The sequence below is a fragment of the Protopterus annectens genome, chromosome 9.part0 (genome assembly GCF_019279795.1).
Source record: "Protopterus annectens isolate FY-2018-M chromosome 9.part0, PAN1.0, whole genome shotgun sequence".
NCBI classification, from domain to species: Eukaryota; Metazoa; Chordata; order Ceratodontiformes; family Protopteridae; genus Protopterus; species Protopterus annectens.
Genome location: NC_056743.1, coordinates 241,019,075 through 241,034,322, shown reverse-complemented (window position 1 = coordinate 241,034,322; position 15,248 = coordinate 241,019,075). Strand labels below are relative to the sequence as shown.

The following is a 15,248-nucleotide window of genomic DNA, read 5'->3' as shown; positions in this document are numbered from 1 at the left end:
CCCTCTACCTCTATATTTATACCTTTAGGTTCCTCCCTCCAAATACACATTTTCCTTCCTGTACCATTTAAAGACTTCAGTTATTTACACTACCTGTAACACTCCCTGTTATCTCTTTTTCTTCCTCCCCTTCATTTCAGCCATCCTTATATACCCCATAACCCTCTATTTCTCAACCTCTGTTCTTTTGCTTCATCTGCCACTGTCTTTAACACATATCTGTTGCACTCCCACAGCATCATGTTTTCAGCATTACCTTATATCTACCTCCAATTCCCATTAACAATGTTACTTCTACTTCTAACATACTCTACATCTCTATATCCACTCCCCAGTACTCCCTAGACATGCTCCCCTACACAATCTGCTCATATCCCACCTTTTTCACTAAGGTTTGTCAATAACCCTCTTCTCTTTAAGAATCATCACATACTCCATATTAAAACACAAACCTGTCTCTCTAAGCTTTATTTTTGCAGATGTACCAGCTCCAGAGCAATACTTAACATCACCTACTTAAATCTTATCCTCAGTGGTGATATTCACCCCAACCCAGGTCCAGACTCTTCATCTGTTCTCCATAGTCACAATTCTTACTCTCTTTCCTTTATAACTCTTAATCTCTTAAAATATTTACTCTTAATTTTCAAGGCATCTGTAACAACATTTCAAACTTCCCTGCATGGTTATCACAGCACACTCCTGACATTCTAGCTGCCACAGAGACCTGGCTTAAACCTACTATTAATGATACAGAAATATTCCTTCCTGGTTATAATGTTATTAGAGCAGACAGGAACCATAAAAAAGCTGGCAGAATTGCTGTCTTTTATAACTCTCTTAACATTACTACTCATGCTATATTCATTCCTCAATTTCACTAAGCAGAAATACTTATCACATTCCTAAAAATAAATAATTCCAAATCTTTTTTGCCTTACAGTTATATATTCCACCAGGTCCAAATATACCTATCCTTGAGGATATACCAGCCTGGATGTCTAATATACACAATGAAACTATCATACTAGGAGATGTCAATATCGATTGGCAGAACCTTTCTTGTAATTTCCCTAGCATAAGCATTAATCTTTGTAATTTCACCCAACTCATCATCACCCCCACTACATTCTCCAGTACAAACAACCAAGGTTCCATACTTGACTGGATATTAGTTTATGACCCCACTAAATTCTCCAGTGCTGGGACCCTCGCTGATACTTTGAGTGATCACCTCCCTGCTTGTGCCATTAGAACTGTGTCCCACCTTTTAAAAGACCATCAGTACAAAACTTTTCATAACATCTCTAACTTTAACCAACATTCTCTAAATGAAATTTAAAAAACCATTAACTAGACCATACTTGACATTCTTCTTTTAGATATCTTGGCCACTTCACTTCAAGGCATCTTAAACAGTCTAACACCACCACATATGAAAAGGATTAAATATAACTATGCTCCTTGGTTATCCAAAACTACTAAAAATCTTATGAGATCTAGGGATAAGCTCTGGAAACTGTGGCACACTTCTAAATCCCCTTCATATTTAAATAACTGCAGGCATCTCTGTAATCTGACTAAAAAGCAGTAACAAAAGACAAAAGTAAGCATTATTACACATTACTATCCACTAATAAACATAACCTCCAGATGTTCTGATCATCTATTTCATCTATTCTCAGTCCTGGTAAAAAAAGCACTAACCATAAGCACCTTCCTGACAAAACCAACAGACAAATAGCTAACATCTTTAACAACCACTTCATTCAATGCATACAAAATATTGCCTCAAACATTTCAGTGCTTCCAACTACCACATATGGCTCACCAGTATCACATTCCACCTGTAACAGCTCCTTGCCTTCTCCCTCCCCCCTTTAACCATCTTTACTCTCCCACTCCACTGCTTCCTCTACCTCACCAACTTTTTCTGTACAGCCCGCACCCACTAACACAGTTAAGAAGCTCATCCTCAGACTGAAAACTGGCACTAACTCACTTGACTACCTTCCTGTAGAATATCTAACATGGCAGCTGATGCCATTGAATATCCTATATCCATTCTTATGAATTGATCTTTTGTAGAATCTTATGTCCTAACTCTCTGGAACAAATCCTTCATTATACCATTACATAAAGGAGGCAACTTCATCGAATTATCCAACTATCAACCCATTGCCCTTCTGTCACCTCACTCTAAACATCTTGAGAAATGCATCCATTCACAACTACTCCACTACCTCCTTGGCAAGCAGCTGTTCACTCCTACACAACACGGACTTAGACCTGGACACAGTACTATCACAGCCTTATTATCTTTCACTGACACAGTAATAACAGCTTGTGATTGAGGTATTCTGTTTGTTCCTTGACCTGTCTAAAGCTTTTGATACTGTTCCCTATCATCTGCTAATACTAAAACTCACAGACCTCTGATTATCCCCTTCCACCATCAGCTGGTTTTCCAGTTATATCTCTAATAGACAGCAGGCATTAAGATGGCTAGACTCCTTTTCTGATTTTCAAGACATCTCAACTGGAGTTCCTCAAGGATCTACTGTTGGCCCCCTCTTATTTAACATTTTTATACTGCTTTCCAACAAAGTACATTAATACAGTATGCTGATGATTCCACAGTCATCTGTCCATCTGATTCCATGCCACATCTTCAACAAATTACCCATGATTCCACAGCCATCTGTTCATCTGATTCCATGCCACATCTTCAACAAATTACCCATGATTCCAAAATCATCTGTTCAGCTGATTCCATGCCACATCTTCAACAAATTACCCATGATTCCACAGTCATCTGTTCATCTGATTCCATGCCACATCTTCAACAAATTACCCATGATGACACAGTCATCTGTTCATCTGATTCCATGCCACAGCTTCAACAAATTACCCATGATTCCACAGTCATCTGTTCATCTGATTCCATGCCACATCTTCAACAAATTACCCATGATTACACAGTCATCTGTTCATCTGATTCCATGCCACATCTTCAACAAATTACCCATGATTCCACAGTCATCTGTCCTTCTGATTCCATGCCACATCTTCAACAAATTACCCATGATGACACAGTCATCTGTTCATCTGATTCCATGCCACATCTTCAACAAATTACCCATGATGACACAGTCATCAGTTCATCTGATTCCATGCCACATCTTCAACAAATTACCCATGATTCCACAGTCATCTGTTCATCTGATTCCATGCCACATCTTCAACAAATTACCCATGATGACACAGTCATCAGTTCATCTGATTCCATGCCACATCTTCAACAAATTACCCATGATTCCACAGTCATCTGTCCATCTGATTCCATGCCACATCTTCAACAAATTACCCATGATTCCACAGTCATCTGTCCATCTGATTCCATGCCACATCTTCAGCAAATTACCCAAACTGCATTCACTTCCTGGCTTTCTAATAATCATCTACTTCTGAATCCCACTAAAACTAGACTTATTCACCCCCAAAACATGCTCTCTACATAAAAAACTATTTACTTTTCTCTCTTTGAATGACACCATAATAGAACATGTTTCTCACACAAAACTACTAGATATCATTATTGATAAACAGTTTAAGTTCGACCTGCACATACCATAATAACATTAAGAAAGCTCACCGGTAACTGTGAACTCTCTTTTGTCACAAAAACTTCCTAGGAACTCTCACTAAACGCACTCTAACTGCTAACTATCTTCTGCCCTCTCTCTTATATGGAGCCCAACTTTTCAACAATCTACAAACCTACCTAAAATCAAAACTCAATCTTGCTACAATAAAATTGCTAAGTTTGCCACCAATGCAAAATACTCATTGCATTACTGCATTACCCTCCACAAACTCAATTGGCTTGAACTTCCACTTTACCTTCATCCAGCTAATCATAGGACATAAAATCATTCACAGACCCATGGCCTGTTCGGCCTTAAATACTATCTTCTACTACTACTTTCCGAGTAAATCTCTTAGGTCAGAAAATAAACAGTTTCTCCAACAACATCTTCCAATGAAATCAATTGGACAAAATCTATATTCCTGCTCTATAGCTAAAGTCTGGAACATCCTCCCCTTATCCTTAAGAGCCAACCACATTCACACATCCTTCAAGCGTGCGCTTAAGGAACACCAATCTAAATCTTGTATATGCTCTTGCTCAACTCCAGGCTAATTTCTAGCCATTTCAACACCCTTTCACCTTCTTTCTCTTCTACTATAAATTCTGTCTGCCTTTATCACCTTACTTTTCCCTCTTACTCTTTCCTCTCTCCTCCTCTAAGCTCAAGTTACTGTGTTCTCTGTCTTTCTTATTCCGCCTCTCTTCATCTATGTTCATTCTTGTACTTTTCCCTCCTTTCTTTTCTAAGCTATAAGCTACCTATTTCTTTTCCTACTTTGATTACCTTAGATTCAGTATGCCATAACTAACATAGATACTGTATTTACATATATTATTCTATATTTATCCTATGTAGATAATCTTTTGTTATTTTTATGCTACTGCTTTACTGTATTTTATTTGGTTCCGGTTATTGAAAGCCCATGTCTATAACTACTAATTATTTTACTTTGTTCTACTTGAAATGTTTTTGTACTTAGAGTATTTCTCCCGGGGCCTCCACTGAAAATGGGTTTTTGTGGCCCTGTTGGACTTTCCCAGTAAACAAATGTCAATAAATAAACAGTTTAAATGTTGCATTAAAATACACTGGAAGTAGACAGCATTTTACATGCATATTGGTACTTACTGATAAAATGTTATAATTAGTCCTGAATAATATTCAGCTATAGGGGATAAAGTCTGGACTGTGACCCAGTTGACTCAATTTTGAATAGCTGCTTGGATGCTGGAACAGCCAGGTAGGGGTGGAGGTGGAGTGGGGGGTAGGAATAAGTGGCTACCTCCAGCTTGCCTACCTGGGGGGTGGGGGATGATGGTCTAGTTAACAACTGCATCGCATGCCAGTGGAGGTTACATGGGATGAAGCTGAAGCCACCAAATGAGAATGTGGGCTTTGCTTAGTAAGCTGTTGATGGTAACCTTCACTAGCATGTGGATGGGATCACTTGCACAAACAAAGATGAGGTACTAGCCTCTCCCTCCAGTGATTCAGCCACTCATGTCAGCCACTAGGGGTGGGGTTAGGGCTTAAAATGGATGCACCCTCATTTCTCTCGTCATTTGGTATGAGTGTACAAACACCTCTAAGGCTACCATGATGATTGCTCCCACTGATGGACCCTCATATCCGGACCAGAGACTCTCTTGTGTATGTTGGGGAGGAGGAATGGAATGAATTAACTCAAAACAAGATGGGGTAGGAGGCTGATAGTTGGCATGCAGGAAAGGAAAAATCACATAGAGAAAAAATCCAGAATCCAATTTAACTGACTTAAGTGCAAGTCCAGACAGAAGAGTTAAATTTGAACATGCCTGCATAGCACACGGAACACAGAAGTTTATCCATTAGATTGTTACTGCCCAATCTTTATTTGGTATTACATACCCTGTCTAGTCTCTTTTCCATGAAGTCAAGTAGAACACAGACAGCATCCATGTTCATCCCCATGTACTCAACTGAGCCAGAATGTACCTTCGGAAACAGAAGAACATCTAAGCACATCAGTGGGAGATTCCCCAGAAGATTTACAGTGTGGCTGGAATTACAAGTAGAAGAAAGTTAGAAATGTATTTCACTTTATTTGTTTTCATTTAAAAATTACATGCTAAGATCTATTAAGTGTTGACAAATAATTAACAACAAATCACAATGCCACAACAATAGAAAACTACAGACAGTAGAGTGTTATGGTATCTTTAGTGATGGTAACTTGGCCTGTCAACTACTCTTTTCACAAAGAAAATATTATTTTCTGATATTATTTAAGTTATACTTACTACTCACATTCTGTCATTACTCATACGATGAGCTGTATGCAGTATTATTTATATGTGTGTTGTAAGAACACAAACACAATGATGCCCCTTTTTACCCTTATGCTATATTAGCACATTTAGAGCTGACACAACTGTACAACACTTACCATGGTAACAGTCATGGTATGCTAATAAATTAAATTAATTTCTTTGGTTCCTATTTGCATTTGAATGCATAATTTCCTTAATTATCTTCTGTAGAAGTGCTTATAACTTCTAAATGTTTTAGACATTAAACATCTGGTGTATTTGTTCCAAAACTTTGAAATTCCTTAAAAGAAACACGCCAAGTCACATATTATACAACTAAAATTCATTAATATTCTAAGATGTACATGCTGATTAGACATACCAGTTAGCATGTACAAAACTCGAAAAACAGTTGACTCACAAACAAATTAGCTAAAAACGGCACCAGTGAAGTGTCAGTATCGGCTGTTTTATTGAAGCACTTTTTGCTCAAATGTCATTCAGAACTTCATCAGAATCAATTCGACAATTAAAGTTACGGGCGGTGTGGGGGGCAGTTATTTTCCCTTTTTCTGAATTAGCGCTGTTGTCGGTATTTCATGTGTCTGGCTTTTGGTGTCAGCGATGTGGGTGTAGGTGTTGTGAGCTGTCTGTCTTCTGTAGGGGACCTATATATATAAATATATATATATATATATATACACACATATATATATATATATATATATATATGTCCCAAAGGAGTACACCGAATGTCATAAAGGAGGACAAAGCCATGATAAAGGAGGACAAAGAAGAACACTTCCTCTTCTGCTCATGAAAGACAGTGTAGTGCTGCTACAAATAATTCCTTACTGACACAGGGTGACACCTGGACTGCCACACAATAACATTTCAATGTGTAATTACCACAAACCATCCACTGTTACCATTTAATGAATAATTACCACGTAAACCATTCTGATGTGTAAGCAGTCTTTTTTTTGTTCAAATAATTTTATTCAGAAAACATTTTTTAAAACAATACATAGTAAATATAACAGATCACATAAAAGTGAATTGAATGAACTATTTACAGAATATACAATGGCCTCAGATCAGACAAAGTCAAAAGGAATACAATCATAGATACACAGACAAATAATAAAGGTTATTGTACAAGCATTAACAAATTATAACTTGCATTCTTGCTTCCTCTTTTTTTATGAAGATAAAATTGTGTCCATTTTGGGTGTCTCTATTAGGGAGAGAACTTTCTCCCAAGGATTGTTAGTCCATTTCTTCAGAAAGATCCTAATTTCCTTGACTATAATTTCCAACAGTGTTACTTCTTTCAAAAGGGTGATAAAATCTTCAATTGTTGGGATGATAGAGTAGTTCCATTTCCTAGTGATGCATTTTTTTGAGATAGCCATTATAGTCCAAAGAAGATAAAGTTTCTTCTTTTTCATAGTAGTGGTTTCAATTTTATTCAGAAGAATTAATTGCTTTGACAAAATGAAAGAGTCAGTAAAAATGGCTTGCAGAAATTCACCAATATCCTCCCAAAATTTTTTAATATGAATACAGTCATATATAATATGTGACCAATCAGCATTACATTTTAGATTACATCTCCAGCATATTGCCTCATTAGTATTTTTAAATCTAGTTATTTTATTAGGGGTGTAAAAGGCTCTATGCAAGAATTTCCATGCAAAGATTCTCCAACTTTGCATATTTGAAGTTAACTTAATAGAATATTGTATGTTTATTTTTGATTCTTACTGGACAACAATGAACAATCTTTATTGATAAAATTCTAAAATTTCTGGTTAGAATTTATTTTGTAACTAATAATAATAATTTTATATAACTTTGAAGTTAAATTTGTCCAATTAAAGTCTCTGTATAATACTTCATGTAGATAAAATATAAATTTAGGTATACAGTTAAATGAAGAATTTTCTATTGTTCTACACATATCTTGCACATGTGGTACCAGACTATTAAGAACTAACCAGTCACTACTTGATAGATTGAATGTATTAATTATCTGATTGACATTCATGACTGTTAGATTTTCTATACATTGATACCAACATGAGAAATTATTTCCTTTCCATGAGTTAAGAGTATTTATGGAAATGTTATTAACAAAGTTTCTGTAATATTAAAAGGAGTTAGTAACTGAAACCATAATTTAATTTCAATATTATTGTTTATGAAGTTTCGGAAAGTGTTATAAATGTAATTTATATAATTTAGGTTAGTAGCCTTGGTGAAATTGTATTGTAAGTTGTTACAGATGATATTTTAGAGTACATTGTTCTGTCCAAGCAGTTGTATATTTTTTGCTAATTTATTTTCTTCCTAAAAAATAGCAGTATGTAATGTTTACCAAGCGGAAGAACTTTTTGGATCTATCCAATTTATAACTGTTTTAAGAATAGATGCTTTAATGTAAGATTCTAAATCAGGAAAGATTATGCCCCCCATTTCACAGGGTCTAATATGGTTTAGGAAAGAAATCCTATTTTTTTTGGATACCAAAGGAATCTTTAAAATATTCTATTTAATTATTTTATAGCTTGTTTTCTAGGCATAATAGGTATTGCTAAAGCAATGTAGTTTACCTTTGGGAGAAGTACCATCTTTATTAACTGCAGACCGTCTTCAAATGTTAGGAACAATTTATTCCATTTCACTATTAATGATTTAAGTGAGCCCAGAATATTATTATGATTTGTAGATAGAGTTAATTCTAACGTTTCACATAAAACAATTCCTAAGTAATCTAGAGAAGAAACCTGTTTCCCAACAATTGGATTTATGTTAGAAATTGAATTATTTTTATTATTTAATAACATGTGTTTCAATTCAGAAGCATTCATCTTTAAACCTGAGATGTGATAAAAATTTTTCAGCTAATAAATTTAGTTCACATAGTGACTCTTCTGAATTTAATAAAGTGAGTAGAATATCATCAGCAAACAGCATAATTTTAGAATGAATTTGATTATTAATTTCAATACCTTTAATTTTAGGGTTAAGACAAATAGTGGAAGAAAAAAGTTCAATTGCTAATGCAAACAACAGTGGTGACATAGGGCATCCTTGTTTGGTACCCTTAGTAATTTTAATTGCATCTGATGTGAAAGGGCCTAATTTTACATAAGCTAGATTATCCTTATAAATGTTTTTTATTAAATTAATGAATCTTGAGGGGAAATTATAAATTTGTAGTATTATGAAAAAATAATCCCAATTTAGTGAGTCAAATGCCTTTTCATTGTCTAATGTTACTATTAAAGCTTCAGCTTTGTCTCTATTTAAGATATCTATAATGGTTAAAATTCTTTGTATGTTGTCTTGAGTGTCTCTATTGTGAATAAACCCCATTTGATCCTCATTAATGACTTGAGTTAGATTTTTTAATCCTGTTAACCAGAACAGACACAAATGTTTTATAATCATTATTTAGAAGTGAAATAGGCCTGTATGAACTACACAAGTTGGGATTTTTATTTTCTTTTAAAATAGGTGTAATCAATGTGTATCTCCATGAAGGTGGAATAATGTCTTGTTGATAAATTTCATTTAATGCCCTCTAAAGTACTGTTATGACTGATGATGGAAGTAATTTATAAATTTCTATAATGATTCTGTCTATGCCTGGAGCTTTGTTATTTTTGCCTTCCTTAATTTTCTCTTTAATTTCTTTAAATGTTATTTGTTTCTGAATATTTATGTTTAAACTCTCTGGTATTTTGTTTACATTTGTATAATCTAGTCCTATATCTATTTTGTTTTGAGGAGAATCATTAATATTATAATGCTTTGTGAAATGGAATTTGAAGGCATCTAATATATCACCTATATCTGATACATTTTTCTTGTTTTCCCCTTCATGAATTATATTTGTAATATTGTTTGTATTGGATTGCCTTTTTAATCTCTTTGCTAGGCTATGCATATATTTTGGTGAAACAGCGTATGAATTTAATTTTTCCAATGCCAGATTGGTTTTATGCATTATAATGTCATTGTATTTTTTTATTCAATTCTCCATTTTTTTTCAACCAGGTTCTCTACATCCTTGAGGTTAATTTCTATAATGTGTTTTTGAATATTAACTAATTCAGACTCTTTTACTTTATTGTTACACCAGGAAATGATTTTACCGTAAAGATATGCTTTTAGTGAATCACATAAAATAACTACATTTACGTCACCAGTATTATTCATATCTAAATAATATTTTATTTCCAAATCTAACCAAGTCTTAAACTCATTTAATTTAGTAAAATATGCAGGAATTATTTTAGTAAGTGTTAGCTTCTTAAAGTTCATTTGAATTCTAAGTGTAAGTGAATTGTGATCAGATATGGGGCAGGGAATTATGGACGAATGTGATATTTTCAGTTTTAAATCTTGGGATACATATAATTTATCAATTTTTGTTTGGGTATTGAATCTATAATCACTATGAGAAAATTGTAATGAACTTTCATTTTTAAGACTAAAGGAATCTAATAACTGCATGTTATCTAACCATTTCTTAAGAGTTCTTCCTGTAGATGTTAAATGCAATGGCCATCTACTTGTAGTCTCATGACTATCTAAGATACAATTAAAATCCCCTCCTATAATTAGACTACCTTTTGAAGTCTTATTAATAAGTTATATCTGCTTCTTAATTGTTCCTAGTCCTATACCTGGAAACCAATAAAGATTTGCCAATGTCCAAATTTTATTACTATATCTTATTATTTCTATTGATAAAAGGCCATCTTTGTCTTCATAATTATATATTACTTGAGGATTAGTAACACTTTTCCGCCACAATGTTAATACTCCTCTGTTTTTTTTTTTTTTTTTACTGTATGAAGAGCTAGAGAGCTTTAAAAAATCATTTGGATTCCAAATGAAATTATCATTAGCTTTAAAGTGATTTTCTATTAGAAATATTAATTGTGCTTTGTTTACTTTTAGATATTTAAGTAGGCTAGATCTTTTCCTTTGAATATTTAAACCATTCACATTTAGTGAGAGAAGTTCTATACTTTATTGAAGAGTTCTGATAGGAAACAATAGCAAGTTATTTTGTTGCTTATTTGCTGCATATCTTCCGTACATATATTAATAATGCAGTAAACCTTATTTCCTTTTGAGTTGTATAATATGTGTACTATAAGAGGCCAAAGGTAAGACTAACAAGAGTACAATAGTTAATTTTATACACATGTATAGACAAATATTTAAAATTATATTTTAACAAACATGGAATGAATATCATTCCTAATCTGAAAGAACTAAAATGTTAGTCAGATTAACCCTCATTACTAACAATAAATGAAATAACAATGAGAAGTTAGAGGTTCCATTATGTGTTATTCTGGAGATAATAAATAATTGACTCCATCATATACTTCTAGTTTGATCCATACACATAAGTATGCATTTATTATAAAATTAACTTAATACAAAATTTAGGCAATAACTGGAACAAATTTACTTTATGCATAGTAAATCAAATATGTATTTAAATCAAAATCAAATATTCATAAAATGTAGGTAAAAATTTCAAGAGACATTTACTACACCAGTTACCTTTCAAATTTCATGAGTTTCTGTAAAGTGACTCATTCATGTAGTAATTATCTTATATAATATACTATGACCAACATTGTAAGACTTAACTACAATAGTATCAACAATCAATCTAGTGAGCCATTGTAAATCCACAAACCACTTTTTCTCTGATGCATTGGTTGAAGAGTACAAATTGTATTGTTCTAGACATGTAGTATTTCAATACATATATAAGTACTGCTCCAAACAGTACTATACATAGAAATTTAATGTAATAGAGCTCAGAATCATATTTGTACATTACTCCAAACTTCAGTAAAGAGCTCCTTTGCTACTCTTGATGTAGAGCATTAAATAGAGTAGATCATAAGTGATTGTTCACAGTTATACCTCAATATTAAACACACAATACCATTCTAGGCATTATAAATTTAATTGAACAGCTACCATAAATGCTAAATAAATGATACAAAATCTTAAAAACATAGATAAGATAATCAATCTGTCAGGTTTTTGAAATAATAACTTCACAACCCCGAGCCTTTTTAGCAGTAAATTCCTTTAGAATGCATTTAATGATTAGAATGATTACCTAGATGAATGATAATGCACAGATTGCTCTTTGTTTGTATTCTGTCACTATTATATCAAGTGAGAAGTAGTGTTACAGATATGGAGTTTCTGATATTATATACCTTCGTAAAAATCAGGTATCAGATAAGACCTCACACTTTCTTTTCCTCTTCTTATTGTGAAGTCAATTCCCAATTTTAAACTATCTTATCTCAAAACCACCACAAAATATGCAATATACAGGTGCCTTAGAGTCTTGTTATTATTTATTAATTCAATAAAGAATGCAAATTCATGGATAATTTGAAAAACCAAAGGTAGTAAAATGAGTCAACTGAAAAATGCATCACTACCCTCTCTATGTTTTAATGGTTCCATATGTATATATCTTGTCTTTATATTTCATTTACCTCCCTTTTTTCATATCTTGAGCAATGTTTAACAATCACTTTTCCCTTCTTTTTTCATATGTGTCAGTACAGACCTGTACACAATCCTACATGTTAACAGGTTTCAAGAGTAGAATTAGAAATAATTTGTACAAGTCTCAATTTATTACTGTAAGTGCATGTCAACTAATATATTGCATGTATTGTCACCTGTTTGAAGTTCTACTAATCCAGAAATTTCAGGCCTCGTCAGCATATATTCAGTGAACTTGCAGAATATGTTCTATTAGTGTACTTTTCCCATTATTACAGTTGCAAGACCAGAACTCACTTCCTTGTGTCCCATACTATAATGCTAATATGAAACTTTAAATAATGAACCATACAACTTGCATCTATTGAATATAAACATTATGCAACTTACATATTCCTGCAGCTCACCCGTAAGTAGTTTACCTGCTATTTTCACTAGACAAATACTCCACATTTTGTCCATCTTTAAATAATTGTAAATGTGGTTCAGAATCAGTGTAAACTGATATTAGTACTAATTTCAACCATCATTGTTCTTAGCCCTCTTTATTTGGATGAGCCCTGTCCACAAATATACCATTATGGGTGTACCTAAAATTATTCTTATGACATCAGTGCAGTATAGAAATAAATAAATCAGGGACAACCTTTGCATAGATAAATGAGCATGCACAAATTGCTCTTTGTTTGTATTCTGTCACTACTATATTAAATGAGAAGCAGTGTTACAGTTATGGAGTTTCCGATAATATATAGCTTTGTAAAGATCAAGTATCAGATAAGACCTTATACTTTCTCTTTCTCTTCTAATTGTGAAGTCACTATCACATTATTCCTCCATTTAAAAACGGATCTCTCATGCTTGTTGTTTGTGAACGCCATGTTTGTTTGCCAGCTATTGTTTTTTTGAAAAGAAAGCATGAGCCCACATCACATTGTACAATTTCTATACATTAGTATTGTTTTTGAGTTAATTGTCCCTAGAGTGTTTGTAGTAGGAACTTGTGTGGTCAATGGGGCATGCGTAATTCAATTTGCGTGCTCTAGGGCCACTTGCGAGTTAATATGTTCTGCAAACCTGGGTGTCTCACTGCTGTATCCATTTAAGAAACTGTATCTGCTGCCATTTGTACTGTGTTACATGCTCCCCAAAGTGCCTCCCATGTAGAAAAACAACCACGACCATGACCAAACATCGTTTGATGTCTGCACTATTGCCCCTGCTCCTCCACTGATACACTGCCCAAAGTCTCCTCTATACTCGCTATCGGTGAGAAACACCCAGCCCTGAGTTTGTTAGTTAGGAATAATTAAATTCAAGAATATTTTCTTTCTAGTTTGTGTGTAGTGGATTTTTTATGTCAGAAGTTTTGCTGTACTTTCTCACCTGGAGAGACAGGTGAAGACCATCTCTGGCAAAGCAGTGTGGTCTGCCAACCATGTCTTCCCAGGCTGACAGATGCTAGCTCTCCTTGGATTGACACCAGACGCTATGACAATTTTTGAAGTCAATTATTTTTTGTTTATATTGTGACATCATCCTGGTGAAGGTGGAATGCTGTTTAAAGCTGGGGACATACCTGCCAGGGACACATAATCTGAGAGTTCAGTCATGTCTCCCTTCATATAGTCCAGGGAGGTACGTCTCACGTCATTCACTCCCATCATGTACTATGACAGAGTCATAACAGTAATTATTGTTGAGTGACTTGAGTGCATGCTTGATTTGTCAGATCCTGGTAACTGACAGGCAGATGACCGTGACCTTCTCCTTGTCCTGCCTGGTGAGGTGGACATCTGTGTGTCTCACTATGGAATCTCCTATGAGCAGGGCATTTGGTTTTCAGATGTTCTACCTTAGGGACTTATTCGCTGAGACACTGGTATTTTATGTTGTTCTAATATGTGTGAGTTGTTTCCGCTTGAGAGGTCTCTGGTCTTTTGGTAATCTCTTAATGTGTACATCCCCATATATGAGTTTATGTGTCATGACTTTATCTTGTGTGATAGGTGTTTGTGTGCTAACAACCTGTTTGATGTCTTGTATACTATTATATGAGAGGATTGATTCCAGTTTAATCATATAGTTATATCTCTCACATTCTGTGTTTGCTATAGGAGCAAACGGTTATCAGTTTAAATGAGGCAATTACCACATTGCCTCAGGATGTCTATATTAGTCAGGCTGGAGAAATGTTGGGAAACTGACTGTCCATTACAACAGGTGTAACCTTAAGTACTGCTAGGGGGTATGCAAGTTTGATTAGCTTCTGTTCTAGAGTTAGCAAGGAGACATTCCATTGACTATTAAGGATTCAGAAGTGTGGCAATGCTGCTCAGTGCTCAGCTGAGCTACCCACAGTGCAGCAGGGAAGCCAGGGAGGATTCCCCTGACTGTTCTCTACAGAAAAAGCTGTATCTAGGAATTTGCTTCTGTACAGGGCACCACTAACCCCCATTGCAGATTGCGTGGCTACAGGCAAATGCAAGGCTTAAATACATGTGAATCTAAAGAGTTTTAACACAAACTATCAATAGAAAAGCCCAATAGAGCCTTATTCCAGCAGTCTCCAACTCCGATGGGTCCTGAGCTACACACATCTGTCACAAGGGTGCAGGAAGCCCCTCTTAATGCAAGATGGCTGGTTTTAGTGCTCAACTGATACCAAGCAGTCTAGATTCAGCAAGTCTGTAGGCTCCTGTGTTGGGGTTAGGCTTCTGGGGAGTGCATTGCAGTT

General features: G+C 34.6%; 1 protein-coding gene across 1 annotated transcript in view; it reads right to left on the bottom strand.

Annotated features, from left to right (window-relative positions):
* RIC8A (RIC8 guanine nucleotide exchange factor A) overlaps positions 1-15,248 on the bottom strand; it is a 669,567-nt gene that overhangs the window by 139,770 nt on the left and 514,549 nt on the right. Inside the window, exon 5 of the mRNA XM_044082820.1 lies at positions 5,541-5,691. Coding sequence (XP_043938755.1) covers positions 5,541-5,691 — 151 coding nt within the window. The remainder of the gene's footprint in view (positions 1-5,540; positions 5,692-15,248) is intronic.